Source organism: Ursus maritimus, unplaced genomic scaffold (assembly GCF_017311325.1).
Source record: "Ursus maritimus isolate PB19 unplaced genomic scaffold, ASM1731132v1 scaffold_13, whole genome shotgun sequence".
NCBI classification, from domain to species: Eukaryota; Metazoa; Chordata; class Mammalia; order Carnivora; family Ursidae; genus Ursus; species Ursus maritimus.
In genome coordinates, this window is record NW_024423675.1 from 31,196,213 (window position 1) to 31,219,257 (window position 23,045).

The 23,045-nt window shown below is 35.4% G+C and overlaps 1 protein-coding gene across 1 annotated transcript in view; it reads right to left on the reverse strand.

Moving 5' to 3' along the window:
• Positions 1-1,578: 1,578 nt before the first annotated feature.
• Positions 1,579-23,045, reverse strand: part of SERINC1 (serine incorporator 1) — a 29,510-nt gene continuing 8,043 nt past the window's right edge. Inside the window, exons 2-10 of the mRNA XM_008691155.2 lie at positions 19,115-19,276; positions 16,153-16,322; positions 9,546-9,625; positions 9,187-9,324; positions 7,349-7,518; positions 7,154-7,244; positions 5,421-5,565; positions 5,080-5,310; positions 1,579-3,181 (exon numbers count right to left, since the gene is read on the reverse strand). Coding sequence (XP_008689377.1) covers positions 3,046-3,181; positions 5,080-5,310; positions 5,421-5,565; positions 7,154-7,244; positions 7,349-7,518; positions 9,187-9,324; positions 9,546-9,625; positions 16,153-16,322; positions 19,115-19,276 — 1,323 coding nt within the window. The 3' untranslated portion in view covers positions 1,579-3,045. The remainder of the gene's footprint in view (positions 3,182-5,079; positions 5,311-5,420; positions 5,566-7,153; positions 7,245-7,348; positions 7,519-9,186; positions 9,325-9,545; positions 9,626-16,152; positions 16,323-19,114; positions 19,277-23,045) is intronic.

Below are 23,045 nucleotides of genomic sequence, written 5' to 3' on the forward strand. Positions count from 1 at the left end.
TGATCCCAGGATCCTGAGATTGAGCCTCGCATCAGGCTTCCTGCTCCACTGGAAGCCTGCTTCTTCTTCTCCCACTCCCCCTGCTTGTGTTCCCTCTCTCACTGGCTATCTCTGTCAAATAAAATCTTAAAAAAAAAAAAAAAAAAGGATCTAAGAATGGAACATCTGCCCAGTAAATGGGGATGATTTCAGTGCTGTTACAGGGCAGTACTAAAAAGTGTGTTGAGCTGGCCAAGTAGTGACAAGTTTAACATAAAGAAACTACAACACAGATAAAACATGTTACGTCTTTTAAAAATTGATAAATTGAAGCTAATCAAAATTAAGCGCTTTTGCTCTGCAAATGACCCTGTTCAGATGGAAAGACAAAGATACAGACTAGGAGAAGATATTTGCTAACTACGTATCTGATAAAGGATGTGTATCTAGAATATATGAAAACTCAACAAATTATAATAAAAAGCCATCCAATTACAAAATTGCCAAAGGCATGAATAGACATTTTACTGAGGACCTATAGATGGCAAATAGGCACATGAAGAGAGATTCAACATCATTAGCCATTCGGGAAAGGCAAATTAAAACCACAATGAGGTAACACAGTATTCCTATCAGAATGGCTAAACTTAGTGACGCCAAATGCTGGCAAGGATGGAAAGAAACTGAATGGTACATACATCAATGGTGTGAACACTTTGGAAGATGGCAGTTTCTTGTAGAACAGTCATTTAACCCACCCACAGGGATTCTTTTAATCCCTGGCTCCAAAGAACCACTGATCTTTATTTTTATCATTGAAAGCATGTTATAGTAAATGAAATGATACTCTACGTAACCTTTTGGGATTGGCTTTTTAATACAGTTGCATAGTTCCTTGCAGATCCAGTCAAGTTGTTTTGTGTACCAATACTTCATTCCTCTTTTAGTGTTTAGTAGTCCGTGGTATAGATGTACCACTGTGTGTTTAAACATTCACCAGTTGTTTGGGCTGTTTCCAGTTTGGGCTATTGCAAATAAAGCAATGAACATTCTTGTATAGGTTTTGTGTGAACATATAAGATTTTTCTGAGTAAATGCCCAAGACTTTTATAGACATTGTCTTGCCTATAATATTGGAGAAATCATACCATTTTAAATGAATTATTGAATAAAGTGCACTAAACCTTGGTAACTCATACGGAATGGAGTACTTCATTACTATTTTTTGTTGTTGCTAAGGGACTTCTTTGTATCATCTTGTGTCAGAAAGCATTCATTTGCAACCTGGGAAAAAAATGCCTACAGGACACAGGTGTAGAATATTAGATGAATTAAAAATATTCTCCAAAATAAACTGGCCCATCTACTAAAGGTTCTTTAGGAGAACATCACCTTAATTACCTGAGATCCAATTTCAGGGGTTACTTACAGAGGACCAAAAGGGTGTAATTACCACCTTTAAAACAATTCAGGTTTTCAGGACACAAAATGGGACAGTTAACCCTGTTTCAGGTTCTTTTATACACAAGAGAAAAAACAGGTCTGAGTATTATAGCCACCTAAATGTGAGCTGCTGAAGAATTAAAATACACCACACACTTTCTCTGAATTCATTTATTTAGAGATAGTACACAGCCATTCAAAATGATGGAACACAATATTAACACACAGAATAAAGTTGGGGAATTCAGTTGAATTATCTTTCGTTTACATTAATAAATACCTTAAAAGAAGCAAATGTAGATTTTAAGATTCATTAAGACACTAATAACATGTACAAGTAACTAAGTTTCTAAGTTAACTGTCAATACTGCTTGATTTTCAGGTTGAAAGATTATAATAAACTATATATTTTAATTAGATGGCAGCAAATACAAAAGCATTTTAAACATCTTCTGAACTGTAGAGTGTACTATAAGCAGTTTATATTCTATAGCATTCCATCATTCTCCTGGCCTCAGTTTATGGGTAGAAGGCAAGCTGGACACCAGCAAATCACATAACAAATTATCCACCACTAATGAGGTGTGTCATCTACTATGCATGTATTTTGAATAGAAGTTATTTTTGAACGCCAAAAGAATGCCAGCTTTTCTGGGAAATTGGGATTTACCAGCTTGGTCACTGACTAGCTACCTGAGCTTCAGTTTTCTTCATTTTTAAAATAAAGGATTGGACTAGATTTTATGTAAGTGTCTCCTGAGGCTTAGGATATTACAGTTTCATCCTGTCCTAAGTTTACCACCTCTGATTTTCAAAATGAACTTTCAAAGTGCACCTTCTAACCCACGATTATCTTTCTTTAAAAACTTTGCCTAAATCCTTCAGAGTTCCTAACGTCTCCATTGAACCTGTACTTTTGCAAGTGTTTATAATAACTAAAACAAAGTTGGTATGAAAGGCCATCCCTACCCAGGGAAGATTACAACCTAATTGGGTATTCAAATTAGTAACCCACCATCACCACCAAGCTTTCTGTGAAGCCTCTCTCAATCTCCACCATAATTTACACTGCTGTCCATCAAACACTCCCTAGCTGTATAAATTCCCTACCTTCACATCAAGGGAAAAACCTGAAAAGATTTTTCAGACAACTGGCATTTAAGTTACTTGTTTATACAATTTTACAACAGCTACGTTCTTTGCAGTCTCTTGTAGGGCAAGGCATCAAATATTTCAAAAGGCAGCCATACATTTCCTTCTATACTTTCTAAAATAGCTTAGAGACTAGCACAATTTAAACATCAAACTGTCAAGCAGTTTTGTTTTTACTCTTAATTTCACAGGCACAGAGCTAAGGATAAACCTAACAGTGTCCACTTTTCCTAACTCACCACCAGACTCCTACATCTCTCCCTTTGTAATTCATTCTAACACACATACCAATGTGCATGGCAAGAATACAATGAATAAAATGGCAAGCGGTAAAATCTAATTCATGCCAGAACACTGGAGAAGTTACATGGGAAGCACACACATACACAGCTTTACAAAAGTTGGGAATACTGTTAATCTCAAACAAGCAATGATCAAAGTGGGACTTTCATGCCAGAAGTCCTGTCCTGTTCAATCAAAATCACGATTTGTAAGAACAAGTGGTGCCACTAGTGTCCAAACATACAACACAATGCCAATCCAACTAGAAGAGATTTTCACCCATACTGCTGTCCACTGACTCTTCATCTCACGAGAAGGCTCATACCTAAAATTTAAGAAAAAAATGAAAGGGAAGAAAGGGTTGGATTATCAGCCATCATGCCACTTAGCTTTACTTCAGCAGTGTTCTTTGTATAGAGTTTGTGATAAGAGATACACAATTGCTGGGCAAATCTGTTACCCTGCTTGCCATACTACTTTAATAGCTAATATGAAGGTAAAAATCAAAAATTTCCTTTAAAGAGTAAAGGACATCGGCCTCCGACGTAGCTCTTTTACTAATACTCAGAGGCTCTTTATGGACAGGTTCCCACTATCTGAAAGTCCGTTATGCCACTTTACTTTTACAAAAAACCTACATGAGTAAGGTAAATGGCTTTTTTCTAAAAAGCAAAATCTCTCTTTGGGTTTCTTTCAGTTAGCAAAAACAGGTAATAAATATAAGTCTTTCTTATATAAAAATGAAGTAGCGTAATGCAAACTGTAAGAAAGTAGGGGGGAACCTGTATTTCTGGCTTAGTAGTCATGAAATAGAGAAATGGAGTGTGATGCCTGGATAAGTAAGATATTGTTATAAAAGACTTATCAATCCTAGGGACACCTGGGTGGCTCAGTCGGTTAATCGTCTGCCTTTGGCTCAGGTCATAATCCTAGGATCCTGGGATAGAATCCCGGTTTGGGCTCCTTGCTCACCAGGGAGCCTGCTTCTCCCTCTGCCTGCCATTTCCCCTGCTTGTGCTCTCTCTCTGACAAATAAATAAAAATATTTTTTTAAAAAATCAATCCTATCCTGTATAAAAAGTATAATCTGTTCAAAGCATATATGGGAACCACTCTCCCACCTTCAGCCTTTTCAGATTTAAGACATTCGGAAGGAAATACACTCCAAATTTAGCTGATTTTTGAGCAAATGAAACATACCAAAATATTTTTCATATAAAGTTTTGGGTTTTTTTCTTTTTTTAAGATTTTATTTTTAAGTAATCTTTACACTCACCGTGGGTGGGGCTTGAACTCACAACCCTGAGATAAAGAGTCACATGCTCCTCTAACTGAGCCAGCCAGGTGCCCCAATCTAAAGTCTTAACATTTAATACTACCTGACAGCCAAAGCTGTGAATTACTGAACACTACATGGTTTCTTATCACTATGCTGCAGTGTAGGAGTTTTAAAAAATACTTATTTTTCAATAATAAATGCCAGAAAAGTCTGCTCTTAAAATGAAAAATAATCTTTTTTCTACATCTTTTTCTGGTATTCAAAGTCTTCTTACAAGTTGTAAAGGGTATTCTGCATTAAAAATTATTAAAAACAGAACTTTGCAAACCATACAGTTCAACTTGAATCTTAAACTGAATCTCTCGGTAACCATTTCGACAAAATTAGAAATTTTTTGAAAACAAAATAACTACCTTTCTATTACCAGAAAAAGATTTATACATTGTAAAGTGATAAAAAAGCACAAGTTACAGCTATGGAGAGTTCTAAGGATCCGATTTTAGAGTAGCCATATTCTTTGCATTAATCTACATTAATGTATTTCACCTCAATTCTGGAAACTTAAGTGCTTTTAACAACAGTTTGAACGAAACAGAGAAAAAGATGTATCTTACACCATGTCGGGAATTGGTTACAGTGTCAAAAAAATAAAGCATTGTGTTGGATTAACTATTAATATGGTATTTCTGTAAAAAAAAAATGTGTTAATTTCATGAAGCTTCCGATTTTCATCTCTTCAAGATTTGGAAGTATTTCAGTATTTGTTACTGCCAGAGCAAGGAAGTAAAGTCTGCATTTCTCATACTGATCTTATTAATCATTTAGATGTAAATTCTGAAATGCACTGGAGGATAAAAAAGTACTTCATACCACATGTTTTGCAATGCAATCATGAAAAACCTCAAAATTTCCACATGTGAAGTTTTCATGAAATATAATATTACCTGTACCAGTTGGTAAGGGTCATCATGATATAAAGTGAAGCCAAGAAAAGCATGAAGTGAAAGAAGGAATAACTATAAGTAACACCATCCCTTTCATTATCTACAGCTCGGTGAACATCATCTCCATCCTCCAGTGATGCATCACTTCTGGCTCCACCGTCTTCTATTAATGTTGATTCATCACTCGTTAGAGTCAATTTATTAACCTGACTGTTGTTTGAAGTACGGATGCTGCATAAAAGACAGTTAAGGAAGAAAGAAGGAAAAAAGGTGTTTAAAAAAATGATTTTTAAATGAATGGCTAGATTTCTTGTTAAAAAAATATCCACGACTTTTCTTACCTTGAATAAAACACACATAATAAAAAGAGGATCAGTCCTATAATTCCCTGAGCATGCCACCACTGGACAGACTGCCCCTCCTTTGGGATAGTGCTTGTTGTATTGTACCCAATTATGCTTAGTAGACTTGGGTTGCAGTTTGTTTCTGTAATGTAAATTAAGGTCAAATTAAAATGTTAGAACAGTATAAAAAGTAATTTATTTTGGGGGGGCCTAGTTACAGGTTTGTGTTTTTTTTGTAAACTCTTTATGCCCTTGCATATTCAAAAAATTTTCCTGGAAAAAGGTGTAAGAAAAAAATACTTTGAAACAACTTGTAATTATTGATAATGAGACCTTTTAAATTTTAGTGCTAATTTTATAAAAGTACCCAGAAAATCAAGTAATTTCATTTTAAACCTCGAGAACTGAGATACTATTAAGCTTTCTACTGATCAAGAAATGGGTGAAATTCAGATGAGCTCTCCTAAGTATAATAAAACTTTAGTACAGTTAGGAATAAAATTCAGGTGTTCTAAATGAAAATACAGTGGCTTTTCCTTATATATTGTAAGAGAATAATAGTGACTTTATGAAATTTATGAATTGTCAAAGTACGTTGCTACATAAGCAAGGTAACTTACACATTAAAACGACCAGTTATTAGAATTTTAACAAATGCTTTGTGGGAATGTCCAAATAAGTCATAATGACCTAATCTGTACTGTTTCCTAAGAAAAAGTAAGGTTTTTATTCACTAAACTATCCAAAATGTTTTTCTCTTCCACAAAGCCAGATATAACAACTACCATCTTATTAATGAAAATGATCCTTAATTAGGGGAAAAAACAAGAAAAAAAATGATTCTTATCTTACACCCATTCAGATAAGAGTAAGCTCTAAAGCAAATTACTAAAAAATTTTTCTAACCACTTAACACCCGAACAAAAATAATCTCTAATACTAAAAACAGCCTTCTTCCAACTATTGATAAAGTACCTACTGAGTTTATAAACTTGCAATCAGATTTAGATAACATTTTATAATTTTCTTTTTAAATAAAAGGGATAATTTTCTTCCTTTTCAAAATCAGTAATTAATTTCTCACCAATATGTTTCACCCCAAATGATATATATTGGCTTCTAATCTCATGGATACTTCCTTGAGAATACCTTGCTATTCACTTGCAAGGTACTCACAGACAAAAATATTATTTTAATTAGTAAAAAAAAGACTATACTGCTTAGCAAGGAATCAAGGAGCATTTTAAGAGCTTTTCTTTTTATATATACTATCATTAATATGACTACAAATTAGGTATATTTTTATAATTTTCATTTAACTTCTTAAATTTTGTTAGTGAAAGAAACAAAGTGAAAAAATACACGGCAATAATCAAACATGAAAATGTTATTATTTCCATACTGTTTATTCCTCTAGAAGCTTTTTTTTTTTTTAAAGATTTATTTACTTATTTTAGAAAGAGAAAGCGAGAGCAAGAGACCGCTGGGTAGGGGGATCTGAGGGAGAGAGAGAATCTCAGGCAGACTCCCTGCTAAGTGACCCAGGGATCCATCTCAGGATCCATGAGATCAATGACTTGAGCCAAAATCAGACACTTAACCCACTAAGCCACACAGCCATCCTTAGAGGCTTATTTTTTAAATAGCTTAATTTCACAAAACGACCATCTTTGAAAAAAAAAGTTGTAGAATTCATTAAAAACAAATAAACCTGAGCAAACAAAACGTACCTGGTTCATTGGTCATAGCAGACCATGTCAAATACATTGTGTAGACTGTGATTACTGAAGACTGTAACAAACCAGATCTTGGTTGTGATTCCTACAAAAAATTAAGACAAAAATTTATTCTGACATCATTCAAGATTTAGGGAAAACTTAGAAAAATGAAAGCTTCACAGAAACTGAACAATATAAAGATCATACCTGGATTTTTGGCAGTATAGACATTACAGAAGCACCGAGGCAGAGGAGCATGTTGACACTGATGAATGCTTTATTTTCTGAACAACTGGCTGGATGAGTATAATAAACAAAGAACAGGACGATAGCAACTAAAGACAGCAGATAATTCAGAGCCGTAGCTGATAACAATGCTGTGAAAGCAATATAATTGGACAATTAGAATTTATCATGAATATTAGGAATTAGGCATAGGGCTCATTTTAAAAATAATCATTTTATTCAAAATGTATTTTAAGCAACTAACATTTCAGCATCATGCAGGCTATAAAAGCAGAGAATATTTCTGAACTTTATCACAGTGATTTTATAGTCTTCACACATAGCTCACTATAGTATTTTCAAGGACAGTAGGTTAGGTAACATATTAAATATTTTATTAATAGTAATAGCTCCATTACAAACACAATCACATACATTAGCCATAATTTTCAAAATACAGAAAAATAAAAGGAACATTATTTAATGCTAAGCCTACAAAATAATGCTTTTCTATATTAACTAATTATCTTTATTTTTTATTTAAAAAAAATTTTTTTAAGTAGTCTCCATGCGTAATGTGGAGCCCCACACGGGGCTTGAACTCACAACCCTGAGATAAGACCTGAGATGAGATCAAGAGCCCAAAACTTAACTGAATGGCCACCCTGGTACCCCTTAACTAATTATCTTTAAAAAAAAAATTATGTAATGGTAAGTCATTATTATTTAATAAGACAATCCAAGTTTCTTCTATGTAAATCAAAACACAATGTGTTTTTTTTTTCTTAATATGTGTTCAATATACAGGTGTTTACATAGATGTGCCTGATGGGATCCACCCAACAAATATTTACTGAATGCCTACAAAGTTCTAAGCACTGGTGATAAAGCAGGGAACAGAGGAGAAACTCTTGCATTAGATATGCATTAAAGAATGCGGTGTTCTATAAAAGTGAATTTTCCAAGCTTATTTGAAGCTTATTTCTTTGAATACTAAACTCTATTTTAACCACTGAGATCAAATACCACACAAACTAGCTGTGAGAGAAATATCAGGCTAGCAGATACAATGAATATAGCTTTCAATCTGATTTAAAATATTTAGCTGAACTCAGCTCATTTCACATAAAAATTTAGATTTATGGCTTCTGTTAGGAAATCAGAAAAAATTTAAGCAATGCTGAGCCCACATTTCCACAAGGCAACTACTGTAAAACTGAGCAGCGGCTATGCACCTTAAACAGGGGCTTCGTCACAGTTGTCTGCACAAGGATTGATTATGCACTTAACCCGAGTCTCTTCCCTCCTTTTCATCTGGGGCAAGCCAATGAATTCTGATCGCTGTTCTGCAGTGTAACCACTGGACTCAAGCTCATCATTACAAACAGAACAGTCACACTACTGCAAGAATCCCCTTCGGTGTTACTGACACAAAAAGGCATCTTTCCACTTACATAAAATGAAAAGTTCTAGAGTTGCTTTTTACACTTTTTCCTGCATGCTCATGTTTATGAATTATGTTGCTGTTTATTTCTAGCAGTCCTAATCCCTTTAATATTTTTAACCTGCTATAGAATAGGAAATTAGGCTGTAAAAAGTACGTACTATCAGCAGTAGCCTTTGCAACATCTATTTTAGCCATTCAAGATATTCTGGATTATGTCCTGGTTCTTGGGTATGTTCTAATTGATTCCCTAAAAGTTCTCTCAATAAGCAAAGTTGTTATGTCATAAAAATCTTGATTTCCCTATAGTCTGCATATATGCTCTGACCTTCAAAGTTCATCTATCTTGAAGATGCTCTGTAAGACAAAAGCTTACCTGCATACCAACATCTTGAGTTCCCTTCTTCCATTTTCTCAACCCATGATTCATTCCATGAATGGGCAAAATCAATAAGTAAGACTAGCTGTATGAGGATGAAGCAAAAGGCACCTGCCATTCCTACATAAAACCACACTGAAAGAAAAAAAAAACATACAAATGAGTGGCTGGTTCACTTTTTATTATTTCATCTTCATAACACAATACACAACAGGAAAAATAATATTTTACACAAATGATTTGTTTTGCCAAATGGAAAAAAAAACAACCACAAGCAGTGTTACAGTTCGAGGCAGCAGTTATGTCAATTTCTTTATAAAACATCAACATCACACAATTAAGAAAAGATTTATTACCAGTTGTAAAAGTTCCTTCTGGAATGAAGAAAGCCCCAATAATAATTGCAATTGCTGCGGCAAATTTAAAGAACCAAAATCTAAAAGAAACAGAAATACAGTTTACTAATAAATATTCACTCAACAAATAGTTTCATATATGAAATCTTTTAAGAGCATCTGAAAAAATAGCGTTTATGTGACTGTTTAGGACAGTTTTATTTATTTTTTTTTTATTTTTATTTTTTTTAAAGATTTTATTTATTTATTCGACAGAGATAGAGACAGACAGCGAGAGAGGGAACACAAGCAGGGGGAGTGGGAGAGGAAGAAGCAGGCTCATGGGGAAGAGCCTGATGTGGGACTCGATCCCGGAACGCCGGGATCACGCCCTGAGCCGAAGGCAGACGCTTAACCGCTGTGCCACCCAGGCGCCCCCCAGGACAGTTTTAAGAAAGATTTAGAACCAATTTCACTATGAGAAAATGAGAATATTAGTTCTATATTCACAGGTTTATTTTAAATAATGAATTGGTATATGCTAAGTGAAATAAGTCAGAGAAACACAAATACCATATGCTTTCACTCATATGTGGAATTTAAGGAAGAAAACAAATGAACAATGAAAAAGAGACGAACCAAAAAACAGACTTTAAATACAGAGAACAAACCAGTGGATGCCAGAGGGGAGGTGGGTGAAATCGATAAAAGGGATTCAGAGGACACTTATCTTGATGAATGCTGAGAAATATATAGAATTGTTGAATCATTCATTATATTGTACACCTGAAACTGATGTTAACACTGTATGTTAATTTTACATGAATAAGAAGAAATTAAAAATAAGAATGGGATAATATGTGAAAGTATAAGGTGTGCTGTACAAATGAATAGGTTTTACAAACACATGATAAATGCTCCATCCAAAACTGATAACGACAACAAAAACAGCTTTTAGGACATCAGCATCTTGATGGCAAAAGTCCCTATTTTTTGGTTCCCCTGTTTTTAACAACTAATAAGGCATCCATCCATTAACAGAAGTGCCTCTGTGGGAGTCGTGAGATCCAGAAACATTTGCCAAGAGACCCAGGAGGAGTCTTCAGCACCTGTGCATTTGGTAATACGCAGACAGACTTTGGTATGGGCTGCAGAACCAATAAATTTCCCTAACCCTTCCCAGCTTTTTCCAGTTGGGGAAAACCCAGAGTGCCAATGTGGGCAAATACCCATGAATAGGAGACAATTCATAAAAGTCTAGCCCTCCTGAGGGAAGATTCCAGCATTGCATGTGTGTGTGCTGGGGTGGGAGGGGCGGGACCTTTGTCAGCACCGCCCCTACACCACAGCAATACAGTATGGACTCTATCTGGCAGGCAGCAACCTCTCCCATGGGGGAAAACGGGAGCTGTGAGTGACAACTACCCCAAATCTGTGGGACAATTCTGGAGAAACTCATTTCTCTCCAGAAGCACCCAGATTATTGAGGCAGGACCTCCGTGACTAAGGGGAGACTGGAGATGGGGAAAGCAGCAGATATCAAAGCATTAAAGGAACAGTTTCTGCCACCTACACTCAGGACTTAAGCAGGAAATATGCTCACAAGTCTCTGGGAGATCCTCAGGCGAGGATATCTCCGCTGCTGTGTGGGATCCCAAACACTTGGGAGTACTAAACCCACACCTCCCACTCTGCAGCTAGCTCTTTGTGTGCTCCCAAGCGTGGCAGAAAGAGCCGATCCAGTAATGAGAGTGCTCTGAGAAAAACACACCATGATCTGTAGGCAAGGGAGAAACCATAAACTTGAGCCGTGGTGCCATCTTCTGGATTTCCAGTATCCAGTAGGGTGAGTTGTAAGAACCAGAGAAGTCATAAAAGCTTAAGATTTCTTCCACAAAAGGGAGCAAGAAGTGTGCAGCAAGTGTATAAATAAAAGGTCAAAGAGAACCCCAGGATCAAGAAGAGGATACCCCATCTGAAGGCAACCAGTAGAGACCTGAGGTATCTGCTACCTCAAGCAGCAACACAAAACTACAGGGAACATGAAAACGAGAGAACATTTCATCACCAAAAGATAAGAATCCAACAACTGAGCTGAAAGGCAAGGAATCTTGCAATCCAGTGAATGAAGAACCAAAATAGCTGCTTTAAGGAAACTCGGTGAGCTACCAGAAAACACAGAAAAGACAAAATCAGGGGAAAAAATACATGAACAAAACAAGGAATTTAACAGAGCCAGAAACCATAAAAAAAGAACGATAATCTGGAGCTGAAGAATTTGATGAAAGAAACGAAAAATGCAAGAGAGCACTTAGAGAAGGGTAGGTCAAATGTAGGACAGAATCAGCGACCTAGAGAACACAAATTTTGAAATAACCTGATAGGAGTGAAGAGAGGGAAAAAAAATGAAAAAGAGTGAAGAAAGCCCATTTGATCTACGGTATCTAAATATTAGAATAATTAGTGTTCCAGAGGAGAGGAGAGAAAGGAAGGGGGCAAAGTTTGTTTAAAGAAATAACGGAGAATTTCCCAAGCTTGGGAAGTATTATACATTTGAGTTCACAACTCTAATAGATTATGCTATTATCTCAATGCAAAAGACCTCTTAAAACACAAACTGTCAGCGATGGAAGAAAAACAGAGAATCCTAAAAGCAGCCAGAGAAAATAGGATCTTAATCTCCCACTAAGCTATCAGTGGACTTCTAAGCAGAAATGCCACAGGCCAGAAGAGAGGAGAATGACACATTCCAAGTTTTGAAAGAAAAAAACTGCCAGCCAAGAATACTCTATCCCCCAGTCATCCTTCAGATATGAAAGAGAAATGGAGACTTCCCCAGATAAACAGAAGCTGAGTTCACCACTACTAGATCTACCCTGCAAAAAATGGTGACAGTTCAAGCTTAAATGAAAAGATGCTAATTAGTGACATGAAAACATATGAAAATATATAACAGACTGATGAAGATAAATATACAGTAAGATCTAGAAAACTAGTTGTATAATATGATGACATGTTAACATTTAACTATAAAGGTTAAGAAGTATTGAAAAAACTATATCTACTACGTTAATACATAATATAAAAAAATGGTAAATTGTGACATCAAAAATATAAAAGGGGAAGAGTAAATGGATAGAACTTTTGTATACAATTGGAGTTAAGTTGCTATCAGCTTAAAATGGACTGTTTCATCTAAAAAATGTTTTAGGTAAGCCTCTCAGTAACCACAAAGCAAAAACCTACAGTAGATCCACAAAAGATAAAGGAAAATAAGAGAACCAGAAAATAACAATTTACAAAAGCAGGCAGAAATGGAGGAAAAAGACAATGGAAATGCAAAACAACCAGAAAGCAATGAATAAGGTAACATTACTAAGGCCTAACATACCAGTCATTACCCTAAATGTGTATTTTTACCGAATTTACCAATCAGAAGGCATGGTGTGGCTAGATGGATAAAAAAACCAAGACCCAACTATATACTGCATACAAGACTCACTTCAGATTTAAGGACACTCACAGGCTCAAAGTGAAGGGATAGTAAAGGATATTACATGCAATTGGGAAGCTAAAGAAAGTGGGGTTAACATACCGACACTAAACAAAATAAACTTTAAGACAAAAAAGGTAACAAGAGACAAAGGGCGTTATATAATGATAAAGGAGCCAACTCAATTCTCCATGAAGATACAACAATCATAAATATGTATATACCCAACACTGGAACACTTAAGTATATTAAGCAAATACTATCAGATTTAAAGGGAGAAATGGGTAACAATAACAGTGGCAGACTTCAATACCCCACACTTTCAGCAATGGATAAATCCTCAGACAGAAAATCAACAAGGAAATGCTGGATTTGAACCCTATGTTAGGCCAAATGGACCTATCCCATTTATAGAACACTCCATCCAACAGCAACAGAATACATATTCTTCTCAAGTGCACACGGAGCATTCTCCAATATGAACAGATCATATGATAAGAGGACCCAAAATAGTCTTTTCAAGTATTTTTTTCCAACTACAACAGAATGAAACTAGAAATCAACAAAAGGAAACCTGGAAAATTTCCAAACATGTGGAAACTAAACAACACACTCCTGCAAAACTAAGAGATCGAAGAAGAATCAAAAGAGAAATTATCTCTAAACAAATGAAAATAGAAACACAACATAATAAATAAGACATACAGGACGCTGCAAAAGCAGGTCTTAGAGGGAGTATACAGTGATAAATGTGTATGTTAAGAAAACAGAAAGATCTCTAACAACCTTAACTGTATACCTCGAAGACTAGAAAAAAGGCCAAAGTTAGCAGAAGCAGGGAAATAGCAAAGATCAGAGTGGAAATAAACGTGATACAGAACAGAAAAAAATAGAAAAGATCAACAAAACTAAGAGCTGGTATTTCAAAAAGACAAACAAAACTGACACACCTTTAGCTAGACCAAGAAAAAAAAAAAGAATACTCAAAATCAGAAACAAAAGAGACATTACAACTGATACTATGGAAGTACATACATTCATAAGAAACTGCTTGAAGAATTATGTGTCAACAAATTGGATAACCAAAAGATATGGATAAATTCTAAAAACATACAACCTATGAAGATTAAATCAAGAAGAAACAGAAAATCCAATTAAAAGATGGGCAGAGGAACTCGGATATTTTTCCAAAGAAGATATACGAATGGCCAACAGGTATACGAAAAGGTGCTCAGTGTCACTTATCACCTGGGAAATGTATATCAAAGCCATTATGAGATATCATCTCACACCTGTTAAAATGAAATGGCTATCATTAAGAAGATAACAAGGAGCAAGTGTTGGCAAGGATATGGTGAAAAGGGAACTCTTGTGCACTATTGGTGGGAATGTAAACTAGTTCAGCCACTATGAAGAACAGTATAAAGGTTCCTCAAAAAATTAAAAATAGAAACTACTGTATAGATCTAGCAATTGCACTTCTAGTTATATATCCAAAGGAAATGAAAACAGGATACCAGAAAGATACCTGCTCTCCATGTTTATTGCCACATTATTCATAATAGGCAATATATGAAAACAACCTAAGTGTCTGTCAATGAATGAAGAAAGAAACTGTGGAACAGATATACAACAGAATGTTATACAGCCATGAGAAAGAAGCAAACCCTGCCATTTGCAAGGACATACATGAACTGCAAAGGCATGGCTCTAAGTGAGATAAGCCAGACAAAGAAAAATACCATATGATATCACTCATACACGGAATCTAAAAAAGCCAAGCTTGTGAAAACTTAGAATGGTTACCAGAGTATGGATATATGGGGGTGGAACTGGGAGATGTCATTAAGGGGAACAAACTTGCAACCAGTAAATAAGTCCTGGAGATCTAATGCACAGCATAGTGACTTTAAGCAGCAAAACTGTCTTACAGACTTCAAAGTTGCTAACTGTTCTCACTCATCACAAGAAAGAAGTAATAACTATGTGACATGACTGAGGTGTTGGCTAACCCTACAATGGTAATCACATTGCAATATACAAATGTATGAAATCAACACTTTGTATATGCTAAATCTACAATGTTATATGTTAATTTTATCTGAATTAAAAAGAAAACACGTAAAGAAGATGGTTGTAGGACTACTTACATGTTTATGCATGCTACTCTGCCTAGAGTGTTATCTCAAGGAATAGTTGTCATAGCCATTCTGTGGTGTATTTTGAGAAGTGTTTAAAAGCACGATAGAGTTGTAAAAGTGCAAATAAACAAATACCAATGACTAGAAGAACAAAATAAAATAAACCAACCTGTCACAGCATATTTTTCACTAGTATTTGTATTTCACTTGTTCATTCTTCCTGTCTTTGGTAGCATAATAATAAACAACAGCAGATACCCAAAAAATATTTTTTTTTAATTTATGGGGAGAAAACAGATAAAATTCAAAACATTCAAATTAAGTATGAGAAGTGATGCTCTACATTAAGGGAGATTAATAAAAAGGACCCTGAAGTTTCTTTCTAGATTGTCTAGTACAACCAACCATTTAGACAATCAATCACCCTGCTGAGGATTAAAGTTTTTCATTTTGGTTGCACTGTAGGTCTAAGTAGTAAGACTGATCTACTGAGAGCTAAGAGGAGGAGGAGGAATGAGTTCCTCTTTATTAGTAACAGATATGGTAGATCCTCTTTTTTTAAAATTTTAGAGAGAGAGAGAGAGAGAATGCACAATCGGGATGGACAGAGGGAGAGGGAGAGAGAATCTCAAGCAGACTCCACAATGAGTGTGGAGTCTGAGGCGGGGCTAAATCTCATGACCCTGAGGATCACGACCTGAGCCAAAACCAAGAGTGGGATGCTCAACTGACTGTGGCACCAGGTGCCCCAGTAGATCTTTTTATGATGAACTATAAAACATCATGCATCAGAGATTATACCAATAAATAACCCAAGGCTACTATTTATATTTCTAAAATCTGACATTGTCAGTAGAGACAAGAAGGTATTTTTACCTGGTCATTCATGAATAACGAATCTGCAAACTGCATAATTTATTTTAAAGTTTCTTTAGACAGACTCAAAATAACTGAGAAAAGGCTACCCAGACTTTTGTATTCTTCAACGACGTACCCATTATGAACTGCGGCTCTTGGATCACTGCTGCTCTTGACTTTGATCATTAGCAGAGAGAGGAGAAGATAGAACATAGCCAAGCCAAAGCACAGACGGTACACGGCTTTATAGCCAACCAGAATATTACAAGGAACGATGCCTTTTTCATTTTCACAAAATCCAGGAATCTAGAAAACAACGAGTTTATGATGTAGAATTTTTTCAAGTAAAAATGAAAGTTCTAGATAATCAAATAGTTTAACGTTTAGAAAACAGAAATTTGCTTTACAGTTTATGCTAAATATGTAATCAAGGTAAGTCTGGAACATTTTCATCAGATAGACATTTAATTCTCTTTTCACTTTATTTGAGCCCATGATAAACTATAAATGCTGATCCAAAACTGGATATTTATTCTGACTTGCAGACTTATTTTAAATTTTCTAAAACTTGCATTCTCCTGTGATATGCTAAATTACCTGTATAAAAGAGAAATACAATCAATGAAAGTGTAAGGAATTATATGGTAAGTCAGCTTCTAAATACTGAAGAGGAGAACAATGATGGCTTCTCAAATGGATTTGGATTAACAAATAGCTGACAGTGATTTTATTTTTAACTTAGAAATCTGAAAAAGACTGATGGCCATTACAGAAAGTCACACTGGAATCAAGAATACAAAAAAACAAAACAAAACAAAAAAACCAAAGAACCTTAAGTAAAATAAATGGGAGTAGTCCTCAAACTACATATACTACTCCTACTTATAAGAATTATTTCCTCTAGAAAATGTTAAAGCAAATGGATATGCCAAAATATGACTGCTAATTTGTGCCTTTAAAACCAAGAACTTACAATTGTATTTAAGCTACTGGGGAGGCACTACTTCCTTTTGCTAGTTCCTACGCGGTCTGTAAGCCCTTTCTTAGTCTCACTTAAATCTCAGCCAGTTTAAGCCCTACAGTATGTACTTACCCATATTTACTTGCATCATGTACTCAACTAGGCATTCTTAATTATCCCACTCCCTTGTATGAGAGAAGGACACCACCTGGCGGAATTCCCATCATTAAGTTAATTCAACCACCTAGTTCAGTCAGGTTAAGCTAGTTCAGTAACAATCAGCAAATATCAGTGGCTTAAAACAGCAAAGATGTAGTTTTTGCTCTTGCACATGTACATAACTGGTTCATATAGTCACTTCAGGAGTCCAGGCTGTTGGAGAAGCCACCATTTCAAATGATGTACATGTTGTGACAGATAAAAAAAAGAAATCTTGTATCAGTAAGTAGAGGCTGATGTGTATTTCTTCAACTCACAACTCACTGATCAGTAAGTACTAGAGACATTGCCCTATATCTCACAAGCACTCTAGGAAATGCAAATCATTGATGACCTTCAGAAAGCAGAGATGCAGAAATATCTGATGATGAGATTAACATCCACCAACTAAACTATTCATAACCACCATCAACTGGATCCAGACAAAACCATGTGTCTTTTGCTTATACCCAAGGACTTGAGTAACATTAACTGGTCATCCACATCTACCATGTACAATGCTAGTTACTTTCACAATCATAATAATCTCACTTTTCCAACTTTCACCATCTTTCCTTACCCCAAAGCCAACATCAAGCAGATATGGTGCTTTAAAATGGAGGTCAACTGCCATATTCTTTCTCAACCTCAAATTTTCTGTTGTCATTTGTCTTGTCTTGGTGGAAAGCCAACTTCTATACCTTCTCTTGATCATTTCTCCTTCACATAGATTAAAGCTCATATCTTTAACTCCTCAAAATATAAATGATTAAATCTCATCCTAAAAAATCCTTTCCTTAATTTAGCTGCCCTGAGACCACCATCTTTGTTACAAAACTCCTCAAATCAGCAATTTATACCTACTGGCTACATTTCCTCACGGCTGTCTGATTCTCCTCCCACTTCTGATCCCAGCACTCTAAAGAAATTGCTTTTTCAAGACACTAATGATGTACTGGTTGTCAAATACTTTCTTCCTAAGGTCTGCACCATAGGGCATTCACTTGTTTCACCCTTTTCCATTGTTCCTTCTCAGGTTCCCTTTTCTCTACCAACCCCTTTCAATAACAGCTTTTGTCAAAGTCACTGTCTGCTCACTTTGAATGGTCTTCAGCATATGCAGCCATGATTTCAACTTTCATCTCCATTCCCAAAACACTTCTAGCTAGGATTTTTTGTTACATACCGTGTTTTCTACTTCCCGTTAGATACACAAACACACTTTCTCAAACACGTATGTAGTGCAGTATCCCTAAATCAATGTTTTATAAACTAAATGAATTATAGTTTCCTCATCTCCTTTTATAACCTGACTCCCTGAAAAATTAAAAAAATAAAATAAAATAAAGCACCCCTCCACCTCAGGTTAACAGTAACATTTTCCTGCTAGTTATCTAGAATCAGAACCTGGGTATTATGTATGATTCCATCACTACCAATATTTAAACCAGATTCAGTTAATTCTACATTCAGAAAAGCTATTGCTGGCCCCCTATACAGTTCTTGATTACATGATTAAAAGAGCCTCCACATTTAACTGCTTAACTTCTAATTATCAGATCAGTCTTCCTAAAGCATACATATTCTGCTCAACAAGCTCTCTATCCTCATTTTGCTTCCTATTTTTCAATCTCTGCATACAAAAGTTTTACTCATTCTTAGAATGTTGCTTTTTCCATGAGACCCACTGAGTTCTGACATTTAACTGGTTAGAATTACTTATTTCTCCTTATTACCACAGCACATTTTCTGTACCACCATCACAGAAGTTAAGCTTATATTAAGTCTTATATCATCTTTCTTTCCAAAAGATTATGAGGATTACTAAAACTGGAATTACATGTTATCTTACTTTGTACAATTTTCCAAAACCCAACAATCAGTTTTAAGCATACTCATTATAGGTTCAGTTAATCAATTAAAAAAAAAAACAAAACACCTTATTCAGTTGTTCTTCCATTCCTGGTATCAACATTACACAAGCTACACACACTCCAACAAGCAGGAAAAGTGCATAGATCAATCTAGTTACAGTAGAGTTGTTTCCACTAGGACAGCATCGACACAGCAAACACGGGGCACTGCCACATAAACATGGTATCTAGGAAAAAAGAGTTAAAAATCAGTATAGTTTAAAATGACACAGTGAAAATTTTTTTTATCCACTCAAAAAAAAAAAAAAAAAAAAAGAAAGATAGGACTGAAGTTAAAGTAATTACCAAGGAACAAATGTATTTGGTTCATACATAATCACTCCACAAACTATAAAACTTAGTACTTTCTGTGTAAAGATGGACCAAAGTGAAACATAAAGGCGTTTGACCTCTAAATCATTTAAAATAAATCAAATCAGTTAAAACAACAAAGGAAAAAAATCATCAGCAAAGAGTTCAGCAAAAATAAACAAAAAACCTTGGAGTAATAACAAGCCTATCTCTGGCTCCTGTCCTTTAGCCACCAGAAATCATACGGGTGAATTCACAGAATTCTGAGAATTCTCAAATACCCCAGAAGAGAAAAAGAAGGGAACTGGCATCCTTATCTTTTCCCTCTTCTGAGTTGGTGGTAGTGAAAACTGAAAACTCAGGCTAGCTAACTTTCTCCAGTGGAATGCCACAGTAAACTACTAGTACACCAGAGGAATAGGATAATTCCCTCACCAGGAGAGATGAACACTAATAAGGGAATCTGCCAGTATTTCAGAAAGGTTAAGTGTTCTCACAAGGACTCACCATAACCTAGGCTGAGCTCCCCCATACTGTCAAGACTTCAGAGAGCTGGACAGACTAGGATATTCTAGCCTTACAGCTATAGCTCTGGGGGGAAAGTCTGAGAAACCAAGGGAACGGAGTATGGCAGCAGTCACACACACTATAGCAACCAATATAATGCAGGGAACAAAGCTGTTTATAGTAAGCTTAAGTAAGAAAGAAACAGAAGTCACGGCAACTATGCAAACATACTCTAGCAAAACAATAAGTAAATAAGTACAACCCTCGGGGGAACTGAAAAAAAGGCTGAGGGAGAAACATTTGAAGAATCCAGTCTGAAACAAAACATAACTCAGTAAGAAAAGGAAATTCTGTACTTCACATGAACTACAGAAAAATAACAAAAAGCAAATGAAAAAGTTCAAAAATGAAATGGGAAAAGAATAAAATAAGATAATGAAAAGAGAAAGTCAAACTTAAAGAATAATTAACTACCAAGGAACAAAACAAACACAGATGAAAATAAAATTACTAACAGAAAAAAGCTTGAGATAATTACTATAAACTCAGCTCAAGATGGGTTTAATAGTGACTGGATATATCCTACTGCCCTAATCAATGGAAAAAAGTTAAACAAAGCAATGGTTTTTCAGACAATTAACAAGTAATGCAGAACAGTAACTTCCGAGAGAGGAAACAATGTGAGCCCCACCGCTGACCCAACTTTCTGCCTGGGGAGAGCATCCAGTACAGGGACGGGGACCTAAGCAGAGGCCAGTAGTTCACCTGAATTTAAGGAGACAGCTGGGAGCTGGAACAGAGTTGGTCACTGAGAGAAGTAAAGGCAGCTAGAGTCTACAGGGAAGAATCCTGGAGAGAAGAAAGCTACAAAGTGAGCTCTGGAAATCTGCAGAGGCTTCACCTTGATTCTTCAGCAAAGCACTAATCACTGCATGCATTTGAATAAAATACCCAAAGGAGGGGGAAGAGTTAGTATTCCCACCAGTCATAGGGGAAAAACCTTGTTATCCAGGAGGCAGTGAGTTATGGGTTATACTTAGAAAAAAAATCAGCCATAAGATTAAAGGCTGCTCCAGTCTCACTTAACAAAGCATAAAGGAAACATCAAAAAGATCAAATTTTCTTCAAGTAACTCACCCATGCCCAAGAACAAAGCCCAAGAATTTTCTTTTTAAAATACAAGTACATCCAACGTCCATCAAGGTAAAATTTACAATGTTTGACATCTAATAAAAAAAATGACAGTTATGCAAGAAAGTAGGGAAATACAAACTTTAATGAGAAAAATCAATCAATCAAAATCAACCTGACAACACCGATGACTAAATTATAGATAATGGTAAAAAGTATTATTTTAACAAGATTAAAAAAAAAATCAGCATGTTAAGGAAAGCCATGGAAGGTAATTTAAAAGATCTATACCAAACCTGTAGAAATGAAAAATAAAGTAACTGAACCAAAAAACACTAAGACACTGCAAAAAAGATTAATGAACCCAAAAACACAGCAAAAGAAATGAGACAAAAATGTTAGGACAAAAATGAACAGAAGATCAGCACAGACAACTTTAAGCAGCCTAATGTAAGTGAAATTGGAGCTCTCAAAAGGGGAAATGAACAGAAGAATCCTACTGAGGAAATAATTGTCAAAATGTTCCCAAATTTAATCAAGATTATAAATTCCCAGATCCAAAAAACTCAATGAAATTCTAGCAAAATAAACATGATGGAAACCATACCAACTCATATCACAACCTGCTTAAAAACAACTGTAAACAGAAAAATCTTTAAAAAGCAGGCAGAAAAATTAAGCATATTATAAAAAGAGAAACAAGGAAAGGCATCAATTTTAATTAAAAAACTGCAAACCAAAAGTAAGCACTTTAAGAAAACTACATATGATAAAATTTTATGCTCAAAGTCTCTTTCAAAAATTAATGTAAAATAAAACCATTTTCAGACATAGAAAGGAAAAAGAATCCAAAACTAACAGACCTAAACTACCAGAAATGTTGAAGGAAATCCTTCAAATAAAAGGAAGATTATACCAGACGGCTGATGTATACAACAGGAATGAAGAACAATGGAAATTGTAAAATATAAAAAAATCCTTTAAAGGATAATTATCCCTTTAAAGCAGAAATAATAGCAATGTATTGTGGGGGGTTATAACAAAGGTGGAAGAAAAATATATGATGATTGCAAACACTATGCAAGAGGAGACATTCAAGACATTCAACTATACACTACTGCAAGGTTCTTAAAATGTAAGTAAAGATTCTTCACTAAATGAAGAATTAGTGACATGGACTGGACATGAAGGCAGACTGTAGAAAGTTAAAAATGAATACTATACACCCTAAAGTGACCTCTGAAAAACTCAAGACAAAGAAGACTAGCCAGTAAACCAATGGAAATAAAACAGGATAGTAGAAACGGCCAATTAATGCAAAATAAGGCCAAAAAAATAAAATAAAATAAAATAAAAACTACAGAAAAGGGATAACAGGACAAACAGAAAATAGAAAGGTGGCTGATTTAAGCCCAAACGTAATAATCACACTAAATGTAAATGGCATAAACACTCCCAATGAAAAGGCAGAGACTGTTAGATAAAATATTGAGATCCAACTCTTATCTCTTCTACAAGAATCCTACTTAAATATAAAAATGCAAATAGGTTAAAAGTGAAAGAAAAAAATAAATACCATGCTACAGTATTATAGTATGTTTCCTCTCACCATTCCTTTTCAACACTGTACCAGAAGTTCTAGCTAATGCAAATAACACAAGGAAATAAAAGGTATATGCATTGAGAAGGAAGAAATACAATTATCTCTATTCACAGATGGCATTATTATCTACATAGAAATTTCAAAAGAATTGACCAAAACAACCCCCACAGAATCTTTGAACTAATAAATAATTATAGCAGGGTTGCAGGATACAAGGTTTTATTTATTTATTTGTCAGAGAGAGCACAAGCAGCCGGAGTGACAGGCACAGGGAGAAGCAGGTTCCCACTGAGCCAGGAGCCTGATGTGGGACTCAATCCTAACACCCAGCAATCATGATCTGAGTTGAAGGCAGACACTTAACAGACTGAGCCACCCAGGCGTCTCTGGACTTGAGACTTTAC